Source organism: Chinchilla lanigera, unplaced genomic scaffold, assembly GCF_000276665.1.
Source record: "Chinchilla lanigera isolate Chin_1 unplaced genomic scaffold, ChiLan1.0 scaffold00051, whole genome shotgun sequence".
Classification (NCBI taxonomy): Eukaryota; Metazoa; Chordata; class Mammalia; order Rodentia; family Chinchillidae; genus Chinchilla; species Chinchilla lanigera.
In genome coordinates this window covers 9,312,470-9,334,105 of record NW_004955452.1, presented here as the reverse complement: position 1 = coordinate 9,334,105, position 21,636 = coordinate 9,312,470, and the positions used below count along the sequence as shown (strand labels likewise).

Below are 21,636 nucleotides of genomic sequence, written 5' to 3'. Positions count from 1 at the left end.
CAGGGGGAGGGAGCTGTGGAAGGAGCCCAGGCTGCAGTAGTAGCAGAACTGAGGGCTGTGACAGAGACGGGAACAACCTCCCTGAGTCACCTCCCCGAGTCTCCCACCGCCTTGTAGGCAGGTGTTACGCTGTGGCGAGTCCTGATGTCCGGGGAAGGGAAGGTGCACCCACAGTCGCACTCCCACTCTTGGCTCTGGGGCTCAGGGCCACAGGGAGCCCCTGGGAGGACAGGACATTGGCCCTGGCCACGGAGCACTAGGATCTTGGACCGGAAGGGAGCTTGGAGGCTGCGGGGTCCCTGATTCTGCTGCAGGCTCCTGCTATGGATGGGGAGCCCCTGTCTTCCCAGCTGGGCTTTATACGGGGCTGACCGCTGTGGGCAGTGAGCACTTTCACCTCCTGCCTACCGTGCTGGGAGCAGAGACAGCAGGCTCTGTCTGGGGCTGTGCTCATGGGTGCAGCAAGTGAGAGAGATAGGAGCAATTGCAAACTGACATGATGGATGCTGGGACAGAAGCGAGCAGGGTCAGGGCAGGCTTCCTGGGGAGGCGACTCCTGAGCTGGAGAAGGGCTTAGTTAGCCACGCAGAGGAGGGTCAAGGATGTCCCCTGCATAGAAATGGAGACCTGGGGGGGCTTGGGGTAGACAGAATGGGGCTGCATGGTTTAGAGAGGTACCCTGGAGTACCTGGATCCAAGTGCTCCACCAACAATAGGCCATGCTCTGAACCTCAGTTTTCTCATCTATAAAATGGGGTAACAAGGATCCTCCACTTCACAGGATTCTTGAGAAGCAAACAAGTTAAACATGTAGATGCTTAGAACACAGAGTGTGTTCAGTCAGGAGAATGAAACAGCAGAAACCCACACTTTAGCGTCTTGGACAATTTGTGGTATTTTTTTCATATATAGCAAGAAATCTAGATATAGGCAGTTATGGGTGTAATTTCATTAGTATAAGAATATTAGAGCTGAAATCTCTCAATTGCTCCTCATCTTTTCCTCATGCTCTTAAGATAGCTGCTGCTACTCCTGCCAACACATCAGGTTTCAGGCAGGACGACAAAAGCCTTCCTAGAAACAGTGCACTTTCTCTCAGCAGCTCTTTTACTTTTCACTGGTCAGGGCTGGTCACATGGTGCCTGCTAGCTGTAAGAAGGTTTGGGAAACAGGAGTATTTTGCAAGGGAATTCGGAACAACCCACCTAGCAGTGCCTTCTACAAACTTTGAATAGCACTTGCTAAATGCATGGGTAAAGGTATCTGGTGTTAGGTCCATGGACCCGGAGCTGAGGATGCATGTATGGAAGAGAGCAGCGGTGAGCTGGCTGCAGACCCTGCAGGGTCTTAGGCACCAGCCTCAAGACTGTGGATGTGGTGGCCCTGTAAGCTCTGGGCCCCTGAGGGATGGGGGGCAGAAGGGCAGCATGATTTCAGACCTTAGTATTCTCCCCGATGACAATCAGCCTAGGCTTGGCCACTGCTGAGTCCCTGGGTGGAGGAGGCTGCTTCCTAAACATGTGGGGGCCGGAGGAAGCGACTGCTTCTGGGAGCCCTGTGCGCCTCCTGCCAGAGGATGAGGTGTACCGTGGCCCAGGCAGAGGCTGACGGGAAATGGTCCGGAGGAGCTGGCCTGGGGCTTGAACTCGGGCACAGAAACAAGAAGGAGGAAGCCATGGTGGAGGTAGGGGCCCAGGTGGGAAGAGCATTTGGCAGCTGAGGACACAGATGGGATGAAAGATGATGTGCTAGGGTTTGTGGGTTTGGGTTTGTGCTGCCTTAGGGGGTACATGATCAGAGGGGGTCAGCGGAGTGGGAGAGGATGAGGTGGGCGGGCGGGGATCACCCAGGCTCTCAGAGTTGTGAGCCCGCTGGCAGGATGTGATGCTGCCCCTCGGGTGAAAGTGCGTGGCTCCTTGGCCCCTGTAGCTTCGGGCTCAGCTTGCCGGGCGTGTGTAGGGCCTGAGACCCAGACGGCACTGCAAGGTGCCTTGAGCTAGGGTTACTCTGCCTGGGAGACCACCCACCTGTGTTTCAGATGTGCTCCTTCGCTCCAGGCCTTCCCACGCTGAAGGCGCTGTCCCCGGACCAGAACGGGCTGGCTCCTGGTCAGTGTCCTGCCCTTCTTCCACCCCTTTGGTATCCTCAGGCACCCCCGGGGGTGACCCTCAGTGACCCTCATGACTGCTGCCCTCGGGTAATTCCCTCCGCTTGAGTGCAGCTGAGGGATATGGGTCCTGTGATTAGGTTACAGGATGCGGCGCAGCTTTTTAAGAAAGAGAGATCAGCCTGGGGGCCCGTCAGAACCCGTGACTCGTCTGAAGGGACAGCGCTTTTCCTGAAGGGGCGCTCAGAGCACGAGAGGAACGTAAGTGGTCACCTCACAAGAAAGCTCCGTCCCTTGAGCGGCCCCAACAGGAGAACAGCAGGGAGGGGGGCTCAGTCTACAACCTCCAGAACTCACATTCTGCCAGCCACCAGGGAGTCCTGAAAGAGCACCCCAGCTCCAGGAAGGAACACGGCCGGCCGGCTGGTTTCTTGGGCCCAGCTTTGTGGGACGCTAAGCAGCGGTTGGTTTAGCTCTGCCCTGATTGCTGGCGGGGGAAAGAGAGAGAGACCGAGGTGAGGCACTGGTGCTGTTTTGAGACGCTGAGTTAGTGGTCATCTCTTACAATCAACAGGACGTGGATGCCCAAGCCTTTCCCCAGGGGGAAGAGGTTTTATTTTTTGCTCAGTAAACTTCTAGCGGCAGCCAGAGCAATCCGAACGTCTGAGACCGCAGAGGAAGCATGGGAGAGGGGAGCTAGCTGAACCCTCTCTTTATGTGGCCCGAAGCTCTGTTTTGAGGCTAAGGGGAAGGAGCAGGGCTTGGAAATGGAGGGAGAAAGATCTCATCTTCTAGCTGGAGGAGTACATCAAATTCAGAGCTCAGATTTTTAAGAGTTTCAGGAATTGAAATGACCCTGGGAGAAAGTACCAGGGTGCAGAGGGGCTGATGGCCGCATGTCATCAAGGACAGTGGTGGGAAACCAGGTGTTTTTCATTAAAGAAAAGCCGACTCGATGGGGCAGGGCCGTGATCACCAGGTCACTGGACCTGGCGCCCTTGGGCCCCGCTGAGCTCAGGGCTGAGCAGAGGTGCCTCCCCCACCCCGGCCGGTCAAGCCTGCCCAGGCTCCTAGCAGGGCCACCTGCTTAGGGATGCACAGTCCCCAGGTCTGCGGTGCAGCCCGGGAGTCTGTATATTCCTGCTGTGAAACCTTAGCCAGATGTTAGCAATAGTCTGACGGAACAAAAGGGAGTAGGCCCCAAGGGTTCTGCTCCGAGCCTCAGGGCCCAGTGGGCTGGGCCTCCCTAGCAGGGCCCTGTTCTCCCGCCCTCCCCAGAGGCCCCAAGCACAGGCTTGCGGTGGACTCTGGAAGTGGAGCAACCTTTTCAGAGCAGCCCTAGCAAGGATGTGGGCGCAGGAAATTCCGGGAAACGCAGCGAGAGCAGAGAGAGGGAGGCAGGGAAGGGATAACCGCACATAAATGGCCCGTTTATAAGCAATCCCCTCCGTGTGTGACAGAGGGCCGCCCCTCCTGGAGCCCTCAGAGGAGCCCCAGGAGCACATCCTGAGTGTCCTGGGGTGGAGGTGGGAGGCTGGGTATTTGTCATCAGCTCCTAGCTCTGGTTGAGGGCTTACTCCCCAGCACCCTACTCATTGTGTGTCCCCGGGAACTGCCTGGCACAGGCGACCTGCACTCAGAGGTGGGTTGCAGGGCCATGGGGTGGGCAGCAACCAGCAGGCTGAGCTGAGGATGCCAGGGCCAAACCTACGCCTCCTGCCTGTGCTCACCTGCCCTTCCACAGGGTCAGAGCCACTCAGTACATGAGGTCTGATATGGAACTGGCTCCAATTAAGGGAAAAATGTTCTAGCAGGGACAGAGGACAAAGTGACTCACCTTGTAGCAGAGAAGAGAGAGGATGGATGGAGAGAGGCAGGGAAGAAAGCGAGGGATGGGGAGACCAGCAACGGCCTGGAGAAGCGGCCAGAACACCGGGAAAATCTTTACGTTTCCCTGGGGGGGCAGGTCTTGCCATGTTGCCCAGGCTGGCCTCAAGCTCCTGGGCAAGCCATCTTCATACCTCAGCCTCCCAAGCAGCTGGGACTACGGATCTATTCCACTGTGCCCAGCCCAAGCCTGAATTCTGATATAGAGATGATACAGGGAGGGTGACAGAGGCTGTCAATGCTTTCTCTTTTTGTTTTGTCTTTTTGAGGCAGGGTCTTGCTATGCAGTTCAGGCTGGCCTTGAGCTCACTTTGTAGCCCAGGCTGGTCTCAAACTCATGATGATCCTCCTGCCTCAGCCTCCCGAGCGCTGGGATTACAGGTGTGCGCCGCCATGCCCGGCTGTTGTCAATGCTTTCTCAGTGCCCCATCCCACCCCTGGGCATCCAGGAGCCAGACCATGTGCAGTCCCTGTCTGAGAGCTAGGAGTGACACTGCTGTGTCTCTTAACCTTGTGGGCAGACGCGAGGACACAGGGCAGCCAGCAGAAGCTGTTCAGGAGAGGTCACGCAGGGAGGTTCTGCTGGCTGTTGCACTTCATGGGAGAGAAAAGAAGCCTGGGCAAAGTCAGTGGGTCTTGGGGGCATGTTTGTTACCGCTGCATTTCTTCTGCTGACGAGTACAAGAAGGCCTGGGAAGAAAAATACACATCTAGGCAGCATTCACCGCATTTCTTCCCACAAGCAGCCTGTGACATTAATGTGGGGACCCAATATTATAGATTTGAAGTGGACAAGCAGAAAAGGGAGGAGGCACAGACTTACGAACTCAAAGAGCTCCTGAGGGCCGGTTGTAACTCAAGTTGTCAATGGGAGGCTAGGGCTCCTCTACACAGCCTTCAAAGTCTCTCTCCTGTACACAGGCCGATCTCAGTGTCTTTAGAGAGACCCTGGCCCAGAATTTCTCCATGAACCCCATACAGGAACCCTTTAAGGGTTAAATCTGAATCTGAGACCATCTGGAAGCACAAGCAGCTGGATTTGGGTCATAACTCCAGACTTTGGTTGTAAGTTATACCTAAAATTCCAGTCGGAACCCAAGTTATCCGTATGTCAGGCCGATATGACTCGAGGGTCCACTGTGCCTGCAGTCCCTGCTGCTGGCAGGTGGCGGAGGCCGGAATCAGCCCAGCTGTCCAGCCACGAGGTCCTCCCTCGTCCCAGGATCCCTCCTCATGGGGCGGGCGCACTGCCCGCAGACGCAGGAGGAGTGTTCCCGCTCCATGGAGAAGTTAGAGTTCATTAGTTTGAATTTATCTGAATGTACCCTGGGATAAACACACGAACTATACCTCGAATGGGGCATTTCACGGTCATGGCTAACTAGGAGGAGGATAAATTTTACATTTTAAAAATTTTTAAAAAGTGGGTTGTCCCCGAATTCATGGAAGATCTTTATCTTTAATTAAATAAACAATACTAGTGCAAGGTTGCCGGGATACAGCAGGACTGTACCAAGGATGGCGAGGGACTGAGGGGATGAGGCACGAAGGAAGAGCCTGTGACTCCCATCCTAGCGGAGCCAGGGGCCAGGTCTGCTCTTTAGAACGAGGCTGGGAGTGCTGGACTGGGGATACCTGTGCCTCCATGGAGCGCCCCTGCCCGGGGCCCCTCACAAACGCTGTCCCTGTCACAGATGTTGGAGCTCTCCTAGGTTTCTGGAAAGCCAGGTGGTGAGCAAGACAGGAGCCCCCTTGCAGCAGTCGCCCCAGTGACCCGCAGCGGCCTGGGAGGGGCCCCTTCCGCACACGCACGTTTCCCTCTGGCTAATACCGGACACACTGTTCCCCACTTTGAGTCCTGGGGGAAAACGTTTTACGTTTTAAAAAATACAAATATTTATCTTCTCTCCCCAACATATATGCGGAACTTGCACCCCATTGTGGCCTCGCTCTGGAATGTGCCGGGGCCTTCCCCCTGGAAGCCCGGCCCGGTCCTGAAAGCCGGCCTGCGGGCCGGGGAGAGAAGGCGCCTGTGTTCCCTGTGGCCGCAGCCACAGACCCACCATTCACACGCGGCTGAAAGGACGACTTCACGGACCCAGCTGCCTCCCAGCCAACAGGGCTTTGTACCCTGTCCTCAGGGAGGGGCTGCCGCGCAGGACCCCACTCACGTTCCCCTCGTCCACCTCTGCCAGGCCGCATGGCCAGCGCCGGCCCCTGGGTGACCTTCGGTGGGTGACAGGGGACTGGGAGCCGCTTGTCACCAGCAACTCCTGTTCATTCATTTCTTCATTTGCTCCCTGGGTCCCCAGGGGTGCAGTGGGGACAGATGTGTCCCTGTCCCTCAGGGAGAAAGGGACACATTCACAACCCAACCTGGGGAAGGGTGTGCACCACAGTCCCAGACCTGCAGAGAAGAGAAAGAGATCTCTGAGGTGTGGAGGGAAGAGGCTTCAGATTTGGGAGAGCTGTAAACAGGGGCAAAGGAAAATTAAACAGAGGAGGCCGAAGAAGGGCTCCACACTGCCTTTTCACTAATGCAGGCACACAGGGGAAGGAGGCCTGTGCTTCCTGGCTTGACTGCTCCTAACCTGGCTGGGCAACTTCAGGCTAGTCAGTGAATGTGTCTGGACCTCAGTTTCCCATCTGACAAATGGGCTAACACACTCCACTGGATCTGCTGACCTCACAGTTTTGTTGGGAGAACAAAGGAGTGATTTTGCCATGTGGGAAGAATTGTCATTTTTATTGCTGGAAACTCTGAGAACAACTGGCTGGATCTGGGTTTCTTTTCTTTCATTTTATTTTATTTTTGGTGATACTGGGGATTGAACTCAGTGCCTTCACACTGAGCTACATCTCAAAACCTTTTTTGTTTTCTATTTTGAGACAGGGTCTCACCAAACTGCTCAGACTAGGCTAGAATTTGCGATCCTCCTTCCTAGGTCTCCCATAGTGCTGGTGCATTGACAATCATGTTCTATTTGCTTTTGGATTTTTTTTTTTTTGTCTTTTTGAGACAGGGTCTCACTGCAGTTCAGGCTGGCCTGAAACTTACTTTGTAGCCCAGGCTGGTCTCAAACTTGCGATGATCCTCCTGCCTCAGCCTCCTGAGTGCTGAGATTGCAGGTGAATGCACCAGCACCCAGTCCTGGGCTCCCCCCGACCTTATCTGATCCTTTTCACCTCCCAGACTCCCCACGTGTGAACACCATAGCTCACTGCCCCACTGTGGGAATTAAATGTCAGCATACAGGTCTTTGGAGGTCACCAACCCATACCCAGCCACACACAAGCCTTGACCTTGGCCTTCCCCATGCCAGATGCAGAAATGAGCTGAGTAGAGTCTTTGGCTTGTGTGCCAGGCAGAGGGGCACTGCCAGGGGCCTAAGGGAGAGGTGGGCATGGAGGAGCCAGCAGCAGGGCCGAGAGCCAGGCCCGGGGCCCTTTCCCTGCAGTGATGCTTCTCAGCTGTGTGACTCCAGGCCGGTCACAGCAGGTCTCTGTTCTTCAGCTCCTCTCCTGTGAGTGCAGGGAGTGACAATGTGGCCCCCATGCTGTCGGGAGGACTGACTCCGAGAGGTGACCAACTCCTCTACACCCGAGGAGGGAGGCACTGCTTCCTCCGTCATTTCCAGGGGACCCTCTGGGCCCAGAGAGGTGCAGTGACTTGCCTGTGGTTGCACAGGTCATGTTCAGCAAACCCAGGCGATCCGGTGCCCACATCTGCTCCGCACCGTATTCCCCCACCTGTGCACAGGAGGGTGTGGCTCTGTGCCGGCTGCCTAAGGTTTGTGCTGGGCAGAGTCAGCAGCGGGAAGCGCCTTTGGGCAGGGGACCCCGCATGTGCAAAGGCCTGGTGGCTGTGGAGGCGATTTGGGGGGCAGCTGGGGAGGAGAAGTAGGGGCTGCCAGGCTGCAGGAGGGAAGGCATGTGGATGAGGATCTGGGATTGGACCTGCGGGTGGGGAAGGACAGGGGTGTGGGGTGAAGGTGCAGGACAGGCTGGTGCGGGGCCGCTGCCCTCAAGGGTCGCTGGACGGCAGCTCCAAGTCGGCATGGGCTCAGCTGCTCCCGCCCACCTGAGATTTCCTGAATTCCAGCTGCAGCTCCGGTTGCTTCTGCAGGCAAAGGAGCCCTTGTGGCTGGAGGGGCCTCTTGCTGGCCAGGACCGGTGCTCCTTCCCTCCCCGGCACACACACCTCCATTCAGCCTGGCCCCGCCCCTGGGCTGTCAAGGGGGCCGCCTGGCCGGTGAGGTTGATAAGCCTGGGACCGCCGTCCCCCACACCGTGCTGGCCACTGCCCGCGCCGCCTGCACCATGAGGGTCATCTCTGGCACCAGCCTGGGGCTCTGCGCCCTGCTGCTGCTGCTCCAGTCCCCACATGGTCTCGGCCTTGTGCCCCAGTCCAGAGGTGAGGGGGCTGCGTGATGTGGGACATCGGGCCAGAGCCCCCCATGACAGCTGGAGATGGGCAGAGGCTCCCTGGGATCCAGGACGGGGTGGGGGCAGGGAGGAGGAGGGGCAGTGGCAGCAACAGAGATGGAGACCCTGACTCGGGCCAGGGTGGGCTGAGTGCGGAGTGCACCGGACTCAGACTTCCGGAGCTGCTGGGGCTGGGGCCCGGGGCTGTGTGGATGGCAGTAGGGCACTGCACTGGGGCTGTAGCCTCAGCCTCCTCACCCTGCCTCTTTTTTTTTTTGATACTGGGAATTGAACCCACAGCCTTTGCACTGGAGTCCTGCTTTAATTTCTTATTTTGAGACAAAGTCTTGCTAAGTTGCCTGGGCTGGGCTGAACTTGGAGTCCTTTTGCCTCATCCTCCGGAGTGCTGGGATTCCAGGTGTGCTCCACTGCACCCTGCTGTCCTGGGTCTTCCGGGAGTGCAGATCTGGGGGACAAGGGTCCCCTCACCCATCGGCTCCTCCCACACCTCCGTGTTCCTTCCGGCATGTGGCGCAGTCTCCCCGGGTCTGCAGCAACGCTGTGCCTCGGGCGTGGCTTGGAGCACAGCTGGTCAGACTGTCAAAGTGGCCACTGGGATTCCTGCTCCGGGCTCTGCCTGGGGGACCCGAGCCAGCGCGCCCCACCGGGCCCCAGGGATCTGCCTCCACTCTGCCCGATTCACTTTGATGCCCAGGTGGATGGGCACCACAGGGACCCCGAGGCTGTGCCCAGCACCCTCCCTGCCCACCTGCCCACCTAGGACAACAGCTGCCCTGCTTTCTGGCAGCAGAGCTGGGCGGACACATGAGAAGTGTGTTTTGCAGGCTGTCCTTGCGCTCACGCGCTGGCCTGTGTGCCCTCCTGCTCATCCTCAAAGGCTCGGGTAAGGGAAGGGTTGTCAGCCACCGCACGGAAGAGGAAACTGAGGCTCAGGCAGTAAGCGAGGGGCCCCAGGCTGGCCAGGACACAGTACTCCCGCAGGCCAAGCTGAGGCCTTTGAAGCTCCTTGGTGGTGTCTACACATGGACCCTCAGACACGGCCGAGGTCCACGGTCCCCGCCCCGAGGACTCAGAAGCCCTGACCTTGGACCTCAGCCCTTAGGCTATGCTCACCCCCTCCAGGCCACCTCTGTCGGACGCGGCCCACGGACCTGGTGTTTGTTGTGGACAGCTCGCGCAGCGTGCGGCCGGTGGAGTTTGAGAAGATCAAGGTGTTCCTGTCCCAGGTCATTGAGTCGCTGGACGTGGGGCCCAACGCTACGCGGGTGGGCGTGGTCAACTACGCCAGCTCGGTGAAGCAGGAGTTCCCGCTGCGCGCCCACGGCTCCAAGGCCGCGCTGCTGCAGGCCGTGCACCGCATCCAGCCGCTGTCCACGGGCACCATGACCGGCCTGGCTCTGCAGTTCGCCATCACCAGGGCCTTCAGCGACGCCGAGGGCGGTCGCAACAGGTCCCCTGACATCAGCAAGGTGGGTGCGTCAGCCCCGCGCGGGGGCTCTAACGGTGTTTCCCTTTGCGCTCACATCTCGGAGAGGAGGCCCCTCCAGAGCCGGGGGAACTGAGGGTCCAGGGCGAGATCAGCAGGCAGAAGTCCCCAGCTGGGAGTGACAGAGCCGGCTTGGCCCTACCTTGTCCTCCGAGGGCTGGAGCTCACACTGGGTGAGCCTGCAGCCATTTGCTAGCGGCTCTGCGGTCAGTCCAAGTCCGGGGAGGCGGAGCAGGGCAGGCAGGTGCTTATGTGATGGGGAGAACTCAGCCCTGCCCTCCCTCCGTCTGGGTTCGACCCACTCCTGCAAACCGCCACGGAGTGTGCTACTTCCGCCCATGGTGCCTCAGTTTCCCCATCTAAGAAACGCCTGGCCAGGGCGCTGATCTGAGGGCCAAAGGCATTTGCACCGTGAGCTCAGAGCAAGTGTGACACGCAGCAGGCCCTTGGCGTGTCAGTCCAGGTCACCATAAGACCCCCACCCCCAGCATGGGGCTCAGGAAAGCACGGCGGAGCCCCTGGCCGCCCAGCCCCCGAGTCCTGGAGCCCGCTGGCTCCGCACCCACACGGACACCGTTTCAGGCCAGCAGCTGTCTGCACCTCCCCTAGCGGGAGCCACCCTTCACTTGCCCAGAGCCCCAGGCCGGGGGCTCCCTTTTATCCTCCTTCGTCCACCATCTCTAGCGCACAGCAGACGGTGGCAGTCCTACTCGGAGGGGGGATCTGTGCTGCACGGGCGGGGAAATCGAGGCACAGCGAGCTGAAGCAATTTCCCAGCTACTCGGTGGAAGCAGTGCTCAAGCAGTACGGCACCCAAACCCAGCCGTCCCCGCCCGCCAAGGGAAACAGCAGCCGACCTGCAGGTCTTCCGTGGCGGGGCCACTTGGGGTCCCCACAGGAGGTGCTGTGGCCGAGACCGATGGTCATGGCCTAGAGGACTGATGGCCGTGAAGGTGCGGGTGATGACCCTGCAGCTGCACATCTGCAGGGTTAACCGGTGGCCTGGGCGGGCAAGGCAGGACTGTACTCCTCCAGCAGGGGGCGCGGAGAGGCTTCGGGAACCCGCGCCGGAGAGGAGGTGCTCAGCCCGCGAGGCCCTGCGCACAGATCCGAGGTAGAGGGAAAGTCTCAAGGCTGGGGTGCAGCCTGAAGGGCCAGCAGGCCTCTGGGGAGTGTGGCAGCGTGTTTCATGGAGTAGTCACAGCTAGGTGTTTTGTGCCAGGAGCCTGGGTGCTTGGCAGGGAGGAGGCTTCGGGCAATCCCTCCCCAGGGGTTCTGGGTAATGGTACTGAAATGAACAGTTGCCCCTTTTCTGGCTTCTCACCATGAGGCGTCTCTCTCGACCAACCACAAACCCTTTGCACAGATGGAAAAACTGAGGCTCTGGAAGGTGGAGGTATTCCCCCCCCTCACCCCGCTGTTCTAATCACAGAGCAGCAGGACAGGGCTCAGGCCAGGACCTAGGGAAGGGCCCAGGTGTTGGCAGCAAAGAAGCTGGGGGCCAGCCCAGGCTGGGCGGAGTCATGTGGACCCTGGCCAGGCCACAGGAGGGTGTATGCGCACGCGCAGACATATTCTTCTCCTCTCTGAGAAGGGTGTCAGCATCCTAGGGAGTGGAGGAAGAAAGGGGCGCATCTTCCCTCTCTGGCTTGAGTCCTTGTAGGGTTGGCATTTTCTCCTGGGGCACGGGCAGATACCACCAGCCTGGTGGAAGCCGCCCCATTCGTTGTCCTCGGCCGCCACCTGGTGGCTGCAGTGCAGAATGCACGGGGTTGGAGCCCTTGCTTGGCCGTAACAGGGAGTAACCAGGCCTTGCAGCCTGGCGACACCGTCCACGCTGAGCTCCTGGCCGCAGAGATGCGTGCAGAGCAGAGGGCACGGTCCAGCCTGGCGTGGCTTTCAGTAGCTCGAGGTTCCTGCACCCCCTAGTCTCAGGCGAAGCTGTACTTAAGGCGGAGAGGAAGCAGATCGAGGAAGAGCCCCGGGTTGATGGGGAGGCATGGCCTCCCCATGACCTCAGGGCTGTCCGTCTGCCTGGGAGGAGACAGATGTTCGAGACCCGAGTCGGATGGGGCCTCCCGAGCCAGTTTCCTCCCCGGGGTCAAGCCCTGTGTGGCCCTGGGCCGGCAGTTCTGGCTCCTCTTCTGCCAAGGCCCGCGGGCTTCTCCCTGGGCCCACGCGGGGAGCGGAGGGCTGTTCTCACTGGGCCCCACGTTCCGCAGGTGGTCATCGTGGTGACGGACGGGAGGCCCCAGGACAGCGTGCGGGAAGTGTCTGCGCGGGCCCGGGCCAGCGGCATCGAGCTGTTCGCCATTGGAGTGGGCCGCGTGGACAAGGCCACGCTGCGGCAGATGGCCAGCGAGCCACAGGAGGAACACGTGGACTACGTGGAGAGCTACAGCGTCATCGAGAAACTGTCCAAGAAGTTCCAGGAGGCCTTCTGCGGTGCGCGGGCGGGGCCGGGCCGGGGTGGGCGGGGCTGGGTAGGATCCTCCCATTTGCGAAATCGGTCTCAGAGGAGCAGGGCCCTTCCTGTGAGGTGACTGAGATAAGGCAACGTGTAACGCTCCACGCATAGAGACAAACACATTTTCATCGATGTGGTTCTGTGTGCTGCGTTCAATTCTGTGTGCTTTGTGGCGTGCAGCAGTGGCCTTTACCCTTTTCCAGGGCCTTTGTTTCGATCCTGGGCATTCTCACCTTCTTCAGGGAGTTTGGTCCAATGCCGGGAGTCCTGCCCTTGGCTGAGACTTCCTCTGGTGTGTGTGGGGTCTCAGTTCCCCTGAGTGTGTGAGGAGACCCGGTCTCCGTGGCCAGGGAGGGAGGTGTCCAAAGACTCCTCCCTGTGAGATCTGAGCCTCCCTCCCTTCTCCCAGTGGTGTCAGACCTGTGTGCCACGGGGGACCATGACTGTGAGCAGGTGTGCCTCAGCTCCCCGGGCTCCTACACCTGCGCCTGCCACGAGGGCTTCACCCTGAACAGTGACGGCAAGACCTGCAATGGTTAGCGGGCCAAAGGGGTGCGAGCCCGGGGGAGGTCATGGGGGTGGCGGTGAGGCTGGGGCTGCCCCCCTGGGCAACTGGTCCAAGCCTCCCAGCACTTGGCTTCAGGATCAGTCTTCAAAGTATACAGCTGCCTCAGGAGTTTGGTGCCTGCACGTGGCTCTCTTCTGACTTGTGTCCCCCTCTCCATCACGAAGGGAGGTTGGCTTAGTGTGGTGGAAAGAGTCACATGGTTTTGAGCTCAAATCTCAGTGCCACCACCCTGGGGCTGTGTGATTTTTCAGCTGTTCCAGTTACGGTGGGGTCAGCAGTCCTGGTTTAGAGAGGGGTTCCGAGGATAAAAACAGATGATCCCCAGCCCAGAGACTGTGTGTGGCAGGTGCCCAGCCGTGGCCGGGATGGCTGACTCTGTTTTAAGCTTCGTCTGCGTGGCTTTGTGCCCTCCACAGTCTGCAATGGTGGCAGCGGCAGCGCGGCCACTGACCTGGTCTTCCTCATCGATGGATCCAAGAGTGTGCGGCCAGAGAACTTCGAGCTGGTGAAGAAGTTCATCAACCAGATTGTGGACACGCTGGACGTGTCAGACAGGTTGGCCCAGGTGGGGCTGGTGCAGTACTCCAGCTCCGTGCGCCAGGAGTTCCCGCTGGGCCGCTTCCACACCAAGAAGGACATCAAGGCGGCCGTGCGGAACATGTCCTACATGGAGAAGGGCACCATGACCGGGGCTGCCCTCAAGTATCTCATCGACAACTCTTTCACAGTGTCCAGTGGCGCCAGGCCTGGTGCCCAGAAGGTGGGCATTGTTTTCACAGATGGCCGGAGCCAGGACTACATCAATGATGCGGCCAGGAAGGCCAAGGATCTTGGTATGTGCTATCTGGATGCCACTGACAGCGAGGGGTGCATATAGTTTATCTGGGTGCTTTCTGATTTGTGCCTGAAGCCCGGCTAAATTTAAATGTAGAGAAACTTGTCAGCCAGATCTGTCTTACATGGATGACAGAACTGAGGCCCCAGAAGAGCGAGTGGTTTAGCTTCATGATTCTTTTGTAGGTGAGGTTTGAAACTTCCAGCTGAACATTTGTCCTAAAGACACCCCAGCTGTTGGAGGCAATCCCACTCAGGGACAGGACCTGCAGTTTTATCACAAAATAAATGAGGAAAATAAAAACCACTAGATGAGTTTGAAATTGCGCTCCTGGTACAGGGTCTGACACATTGTAGAACTTCAGTAAATATTGGTTTCCTTCTCGGTGTTGTTCTAGGCATTGTGCCTGTAATTCCAGCAGCTGCCAGTAGGAGGTGCCTGGTGTTGTCTGCTAGATCGTTCCATGGAGGCTCAGGGGTCCCTGTAGCCAGACTTTCTGTATTGTTCCTCTGGCAGGTTTTAAGATGTTTGCTGTGGGTGTGGGCAATGCTGTGGAGGACGAGCTGAGGGAAATTGCCTCTGAGCCTGTGGCAGAGCACTACTTCTACTCCGCTGACTTCAAGACCATTAACCAGATCGGCAAGAAGTTGCAGAAGAAAATCTGCGTGGGTGAGCAAGGCTGGGGCGTCAGGGAGAGAGAGGGCAGACAGGGCTCTGGTGTGTGTGTCGCAGCCATTTCCGAACTGGGTGTGGGTGGGGACAGCAGGGGCGCATTTGCATGAGAATCTGGCAATGCCAGGAGGTGGCTGGACGGGACCACTTCAGCTCCCGGTTAACACATGTCAAGTGCTCTTCTCATGAATGGCTATGGTCTCAGTGCTGTCCAAATATTCTGTCAGTTTTCTTGCTTGGGAAGGAAGATCACTGCCCCTATTTTATAGATAGGAAAACTAAGCCTGGCCAGGGTGGAGGGAGCAAAACTGTTAATAACTGGGGAGCCAGGATGGAGGCCTGCCGTGTCCCCTGTCCCCCTGGTGCCCTGGCCACCTGATCCAGGTGGAAAATCTGGGCTCCGGAGCCAGCATGCCTGAGTTTGCACCTCGGCTCTGACACTGGAGGCCACGGGAAGTTGTTTCAGTATTGGAGTCTTCACTCGTAAAGTGGGACTAAGGATGTCAAACCTGAGGAGTCTCTGAGGTGACACAGAGGCCTTGGACAGTGCCTAGCACACAGTAGGTGCTCAGCACAGGAGCTGTTACTGTGGTTCCTTGTCCAGGCTCTGAGGACCCAGGAAGATGTACGGGGTCACCCTTCTGTCACCCTGGGGCGCTGCCTTTCTGCTGTCCCCTCTCTGTCCTCTGCCCTCCCAGATACACTGGGCTCCTCAGCCCCTTGGTCTTCCCAGTGCTGGCCATGAGCAGTGACTCAGCCCGCGTCCTTGCGGCCACTCGGCAGCTTCTGCTCCTTCCCCACTTCTCATCCACTGCAGAGGAAGACCCGTGTGCCTGCGAGGCCATTGTGACATTCCAGGCCAAAGTGGAGGGGCTGCTGCAGGCCCTGACCAGGAAACATATCCTTTTCCAGGGGCCGGGATGGGATGCAGGAGGAGCAAGGGGGGTGGGGACTGGGGGGCATTGGGAGGGAGGCCTGGACCCTGTCAGGTTGGGTTAGGGCACCTGCGCTCTGATGAAAGAAGCCTGGATTCTGCCAGAGAGGCAGGTGCCACCCTCGACGCAGTGTCAGTGCAGAAGTTCCTAGAGGGCGTGCAGGGAAATGGAGGCAGGACCAAGCTCTAGGGACTGGACGCACACAGAGTCCTGGAGATTTCTCAGGCTCACAGTGACATCATGAACACCAGCCCCATTTAGAGATGTCCGGGACACCAACAGCTCCCAGGCTCAGCCAGGATTAGGGGGGACCCACAGGGCCAAGCCAGCCGTGTAGTGCCTGGGCACCCCGGGGTTCAGTGGGTATCCAGAGCTCATGGTAACCAGCTGTGGAGTGGAAAGCACCATTCTGAGCAGGGTGAGTGGGTAAGTTTTGACGGGGGGGTCACATAGGGAAGGGTAGGGTGGGAGAAAGCCCCGGAAGAGGGGCCAAGAGGGAACAGGAAGTGGGGGCCTCTCCTTAACTCAGCCTCCACTCGAAGCTGTGAGTAAGCGGCTGGCCGTCCTGGAGAACAGAATCGTCTAAGGCCCCCACCCCAAGCATGCCTCAGAGTCCGGCGCGTGTCCCTGGAGCCCCAGCTTAGTCTAGCTTTGCCATTTTAGTGAGGAGGCTTCAGAGGGGTTGGGTGCTGGAGCCTCTAAGCCTCCCCAGCCTCTGCCCCCGGGCGGCTGGAGCAGGAGGGCGCTGCCTGCATGTGTCATCGAGTGTGTGCTGTGAAGAGGGAGTGTGCGGAGAACACGTGTGCACCGCTGAGAACATAGGGGTGACTGGGAGAGACTGTGTGTGCATTTTTGTCCAACCAGAAGCTTAATATATTCCTATTTTTTTAACTGACCCTTTCTTAACTCCCAGTGCTGTGAATCTCTTTTCTGATTTCTCTGTTCCCTGATGAAAACCAATTAAATGTGATTTAACTTAACTCTGAGTGGGGCTGGAAGGAGTGTGGTTACTGGGGGGTGGGTAGGAGAGAGGGTTGGTGGGGTAGTGGATGACCGGATCATTGCAGGGATGGAAGCAGAGGTGGAGGTGGTGGTGACAGTGACCACACCCAGACCAGCTCATGTCTGTCCTGCTTTTCAGTTTTTTTATTTTTATTTTTTATTTTTTTGTCTTTTTGAGACAGGGTCTCACTATGCAGCTCAGGCTGTGCTTGAGCTCACTTTGTAGCTCAGGCTGGCCTCGAACTTGCAAGGATCCTTCTGCCTCAGCCTCCCGAGTGCTGGGATTATGGGTGTGCGCCACCATGCCCGGCTGCCTTTTCAGTTATAAACTCATTCATGTGTTTGCACTTCATCCTCCCAACAAGCTCATCCAGAACAGGCTTACACCATCCCCATTCTACAAATGGGGAGGCCGAGTGTCTAACGAAAGGACTGCCCAGCAGCGGGGCAGTGGGGGAGCAGGCCTTGAGTCCGGGGCTGTCAGACATTAAAAGGGAAAGGTGACAGAGGGAAAGGGCAGAGGCACAGACTGACTCCTCTGTGCACACTTTCGCTCATTCATTCAGCTATCACACGCTCCAGGGCATGCCCGCAGCAGGCGGAAGGGAAACTGGGGCAGAAAGACAGAGGCGCCGCCTTAGGGACGCGCAGAGGGGCAGGAAGCTCCCTCCCTGCCCCTTCCGCCCAGCTGGAGAAGAGAATGTGCTCGGGTGGTGTCCAGGCTCTGCGCCTCTGCTGGAGTGTGGGAGCCCCTGGGAGAGAGAATGTGAGTGTGGGTGTGAGCAAGATGCCGGCGAGAGTCCCAAGCCTGGGCTGCCCGGGCCCCTGCCCTCCTGCTGCGCCCATGGAGTCTGCTGTTTCCTGGTGCCTCGCAGGCTTCGCCCCACAAAGGCGGAGCAGCCCCACCACTGCAGGGACTGCACAGGAGAGTCCGGGCTCCCGGCTTCCCAGCCCCACCCGGCTGGGATGGGGTCTGCCAGCCACACCGAGACCCCAGCTGCCTTCCCCTGCGCCTCCGGGGCGCTGCCCCGCTGAAACTCCGTCCCTTGCCTCTCAGAGCGGGAGCTTTTGCGATTTTTCTGAACTCGTTCTTGTTTAATGGAGCGTTTTAGTGTTACTGGATTCACACTCGAGAGCATGTAGAAGGCTTTTCCAAGAAGCTCAGACCATCCCGAAGGATCTTCCTTGGAGGCAGTTTAAGGAGGCAGAAAAACAATAGCAACAGCGCTCCTGAGCCACATCAGTCTAACAGCGCAATCACAGGAGCAGCCTCCCCGTGACACAGCCACCGCAGGCAAGGTGCTCATTAAGCCCTTTCCCTGTGCCGGGTCCTGGGTTAGGGGTTTTTCTGCGGTCTCAGTAGGCGCCCTGAGACAGTCTCCACGTGGTCATTGATCAGCCCATGCTTCCTTTCTTCTGAGACTCGCCTCTCCCCTCTGCACCCCTTAGGGCAGGAAGCAGCAGTTTCAGTGCTGTGTAACATTGTTTCTGGCTTTACCTGATTGGCCAGTGGGTGGACACCTGACCCAAGTTGGACCAATCAGCACCCCTCTCCTGGAACTTGGGCCTGGAAACCTTAATCACTTGACTGGTGTGCAGGAGCTGGGAAGGTCTCCTTCTTTTTTCAAACATCCTAAAAGGCCAAGGTTGGAGGCTACCATCCTCTGGAAAGAGAAAGACAGCATTTGTTGGGCTCTTGATGGCTTTCCAGTCCAAGGATGTTTCACCTAGTTGTTGCAGTGTAACACACAAACCCCCTACATAGCCATCTTTTATTGTTGTGATTCAGGGGGTTGACTGGGCTCAGCTGGAGGTTCTTCTGTTGCTAGTGGGCTTGGCTGGTGCTGTAGGGTTACATCTGCCTGGAGGCTTGGTAGAGATGACTGGAAGATTGGGCTTTTGTATCTCTGCATATGGCCTCAGAACCTTACCACACATGGGTTCTGTAGCAGGGCAAATGTCCTTCTCACCCGGGAGCTCAGGGCGTCCAGAAGCTTCCTAGGATAGAGACCCCAAATTGGCATGACATTGCATTTCATCGGTCAGACCAGTTGCAGGCCAGCCCAAATTCAAGGACCAGGGAGATAATTGTCAGCTCTCCATGGGACGAGAGTGACAAAGAATTTCCTGCCACATAGGGTCATTCACTGGTCTCCTTGTTGGACCTGTCTGTACTCTTTGCCCAGAGACCCTTTATGTAGTAGCTTTGTGTGTCATTACAACGAAACACCTGACTCTTTTTGGTTGTTGTTGTTTTGTTTTTTTTGAGGTAGGATCTTGCTATGTAGTCCAGGCTGGCCTTGAACTCACAAGGATCCTCCTGCCTCAGCCTCCCGAGTGCTGGGATTACAGGCATGTGCTACCATGCTTGGCAACATATGACTATTTAAATAGATAAGGTTTATTTAGCCCATAACTTTGGATGTCCAAGTCCAAGATAAGGTGTCCCCGATGGTTTGGGCTCTGGTGAGGGCAGGTGTGGGAGCAAAGAGTTAAATCTCAAACTGGAGGGGTGGCAGGGAGATGGAGAGAGAGAGAGAGAGAGACAGACAGACAGACAGACAGAGACAGAGACAGAGACAGAGACAGAGAGACGCAGAAAGACAGAGAGGCAGAGACAGACAAACTGGAGTCCGAATCCTTTTCAAGGCCATGCCCCCAGTGACTGGAGGACCTCCTCCTAGGCCCTACTCTTGAAGGTCCTGCCATCCCGCAATAGCACTGCCCTCGGGAGAAGTCCTGAACCACCGGCTTTGGGAGGACACTCTAGCCTATGCCCAAACCGTCGTACCGAGAACCCTTGTCAGCAGTTGCAATTGGTCGGGTAGGTTTCTGCTCCACGCAGCAGAATTCTGGCCCTGGTGTCCTCTTTTACTTCCATCTCCTTGCTTCTGTGTGGTGGTCTTAGAGTCTTGGTTCTCATCCTTCCGTTCTGGGAGGTGGGCAGCCTGTCCTGGGTCCCAGCCCCTATACCACTCTGCTACCCAGTGGCTTGGCAAGGTCCTTTGGCTCTTGGAGTCTACAGCTAAGGGAGGGGACACACACACTACTTCCTGGCCTGCCAAGGATATAGGGAAGGGCAGGCCTTTCCACTCTGCTTCTGAGTGGAGCTGGATCACCATGGCCAAGGGAGAGTGTGGCTTCCTGGGCTCTAGGGCGTAGTCACACTTAGTTCCCTGCAGCTCCTTCAAGATGCCGTGGACACCTGGTCTGAAGTAGCTGTGCCACCTGCTACCTGCAGAGTCCACCCCAGGGTGCAAACTGTAGTGTTTGCAAATCTTAGCCCCTTGACAGGGATCTTGGTCCACCAGGATCTTGTGGATGGACACAGAACCTCCAGTCTGTCCAGGAGGTAAAGACCAGGATAGCCTTGTCTCCCAGGATGCTCTGTTGTGAGCATTCCTGGCCTGAGGGTGCCGGGCTCAGGGAGGAGGGAGGCCTGTGCACATGAGCTTCTGGAACAGCAGCTGTCTGCGTCACTCAGTCAAGCAACACACGTTTGTAGCACACCTATCCAGGCCCTAGTCTGGGTAATAGAAAGGAGAACAAGGAGAGGGAAGTTCCTGTCTTCCTGGGCTGACATTCCGGCCTCACTCTACTTACGCTGTGGCTGTGTGAGCCTGGACCTGTCATCTCGCCTCCTGTGGGCCGTATTTCCTCCTCTGTTTCCAGAGAGATGCTCCGGAAAGGAGGAAAAATCTCTGAGGGGGAACAGGCTGCCTTTGCAAGGCTCCTAAGCACTCAGTCTTGCTTTGATGAGATAAATCAAGGACATAAGGGCCCAGAAACCACTTCCTGGGCCGGCAGAGAGTGGCTGCCAGGCTCCGAGTTTGCAGGAGATGCCCCATGGGACGGGGGGTGCTGGAGAGGCTGGGAGCCCTCAGCCCTGGGAGCGAATCCCCAGGGTTTCCAAGTTGGACACCTGCAGACCCCAGCTTCCTTGACAGTAAACAGAGGCAGTGCATCTCCTGCCAGTGTGGCTGTGATGGGTCCTGCTGGGCTCCCTGGAGGAAATGCACAGGTGGATCTGCAAGGAGAGTGCTGGAGGGGCTCTAGCGGTCACCTGAACCGCCTGGGGACATCTGGGCTGGGAGGTGTTCTTGGGGGAGGGTGAGAGCTGAAAAGAGGCACAGGGTTGGGCGGGGTGGGGCCAGCAGGGAAGGCAGGGATGGCCGCTCTGGAGGTGGTCAAGGCCTTGCTACTTTGCTCCTTGGCTCTCGAATGCATTAATGCGTGCACTAATTCATTCTTTCATTCATTTACACATCCAACTTCTATTGAGCACTGGCGAAGGCTGTGCAGACACCAGTTGCTGGGATGAGATAGAAAATGCCTCATGGTGGTTCTGGCCTCCTGGTGCTGGGGGTACAGGGGGAAGACAGACACTGGAGAGGAAGCTGCACAGGGAATCCAGCTGGGATTGCGAGTTGGGGGCCACAGAGCCTGGGAATGTGGGCCTGAGCTGGAGAGCGGGATGAGTGTTCTGAGTGGAAGAAGCAGCTTGTGGAGGCCCTGGGGCAGGAAAGCCTGAGGCTCTGGACGGAGCTTTGTGTGGCCCGGAGGACCAGGAGCAGGGATGAGGCAGGAGATGACGTCATAAGGGGCTGTTACGCTGGCCTTCGGCTTTCTTTTTAGAAGAGTCTGGGCTTGATTTGGAGGGTGGCACGGAGCCCTTGAAGGTTTTTAAGTGAGGAGGTGATGTGACCAGACTCTCCTAGTAAAGTAGGCCTCGACGGGTCTCCTGGGATGCAGGGAGACCACAGTCAGCGGGGCCGGGCAGAGCATGGACCAGTTGGGGGGGATCGGCTGGCTGGGAGCTGGGCCCAGGGGCTGAGGGCAAGGGCAGGGCTGGATCTGCGAGGAAGGGGCTCGCCGGCAGGGAGTGAGGACCCAGCCCAGCAGGCTGTGGGTGGAGGAGGCACCAGACAGGAAAACTGAGCACAGGCAGTGCCAGGAGAGGCCCCGGGCAACGGTAGGGGAGGCCACAGCTCTGCAGAGACCAGGCTGTGGGTCAGAGACCTGATGGGGCCTGGCTGAGCTGAGCAGGGATGGGGATTGGGGGCTTTGGGGCTGAGCCCTGGGATTCCTAAAAACAACAAACGAGGGGAGTGTGTGTGTGTGTGTGTGTGTGTGTGTGTGTGTGTGTGTGTGTTTGCCAGCCCTCTGAGGACGGTCCCGTGGGGGCGGGAGCTGCTTCCTCTTTCCAGCATTCCTGCCTGAAGAATTCCAGG

General features: G+C 57.8%; 1 protein-coding gene across 2 annotated transcripts; it reads left to right on the top strand.

The window, feature by feature from the left end:
- Positions 1-8,302: 8,302 nt before the first annotated feature.
- Positions 8,303-16,380, top strand: Matn1 (matrilin 1, cartilage matrix protein). Of its 2 annotated transcripts, XM_005394998.2 has the most exons (8): positions 8,303-8,408; positions 9,563-9,909; positions 12,149-12,371; positions 12,803-12,928; positions 13,378-13,794; positions 14,313-14,465; positions 15,286-15,366; positions 15,940-16,380. In XM_005394998.2, the coding sequence occupies exons 1-8, from the start codon at positions 8,315-8,317 to the stop codon at positions 15,987-15,989; spliced, it is 1,491 nt and encodes a 496-aa protein (XP_005395055.1). In that variant the 5' UTR covers positions 8,303-8,314; the 3' UTR covers positions 15,990-16,380. The 2 variants fall into 2 exon arrangements, with proteins under 2 accessions (XP_005395055.1, XP_013374923.1); XM_013519469.1 differs by lacking the exon at positions 12,803-12,928.
- Positions 16,381-21,636: the final 5,256 nt, after the last annotated feature.

What these genes read in the sequence shown, in the direction of transcription:
- Matn1 (XM_005394998.2), top strand. Translation starts at nt 8,315, where the DNA reads ATGAGGGTCATCTCTGGCACCAGCCTGGGGCTCTGCGCCCTGCTGCTG. An exon ending in TGACGGCAAGACCTGCAATG is followed by an intron (nt 12,929 to 13,377) that starts GTTAGCGGGCCA and finishes TGCCCTCCACAG; the next exon opens with TCTGCAATGGTGGCAGCGGC. An exon ending in GCAGGCCCTGACCAGGAAAC is followed by an intron (nt 15,367 to 15,939) that starts ATATCCTTTTCC and finishes CTCAGCCTCCAC; the next exon opens with TCGAAGCTGTGAGTAAGCGG.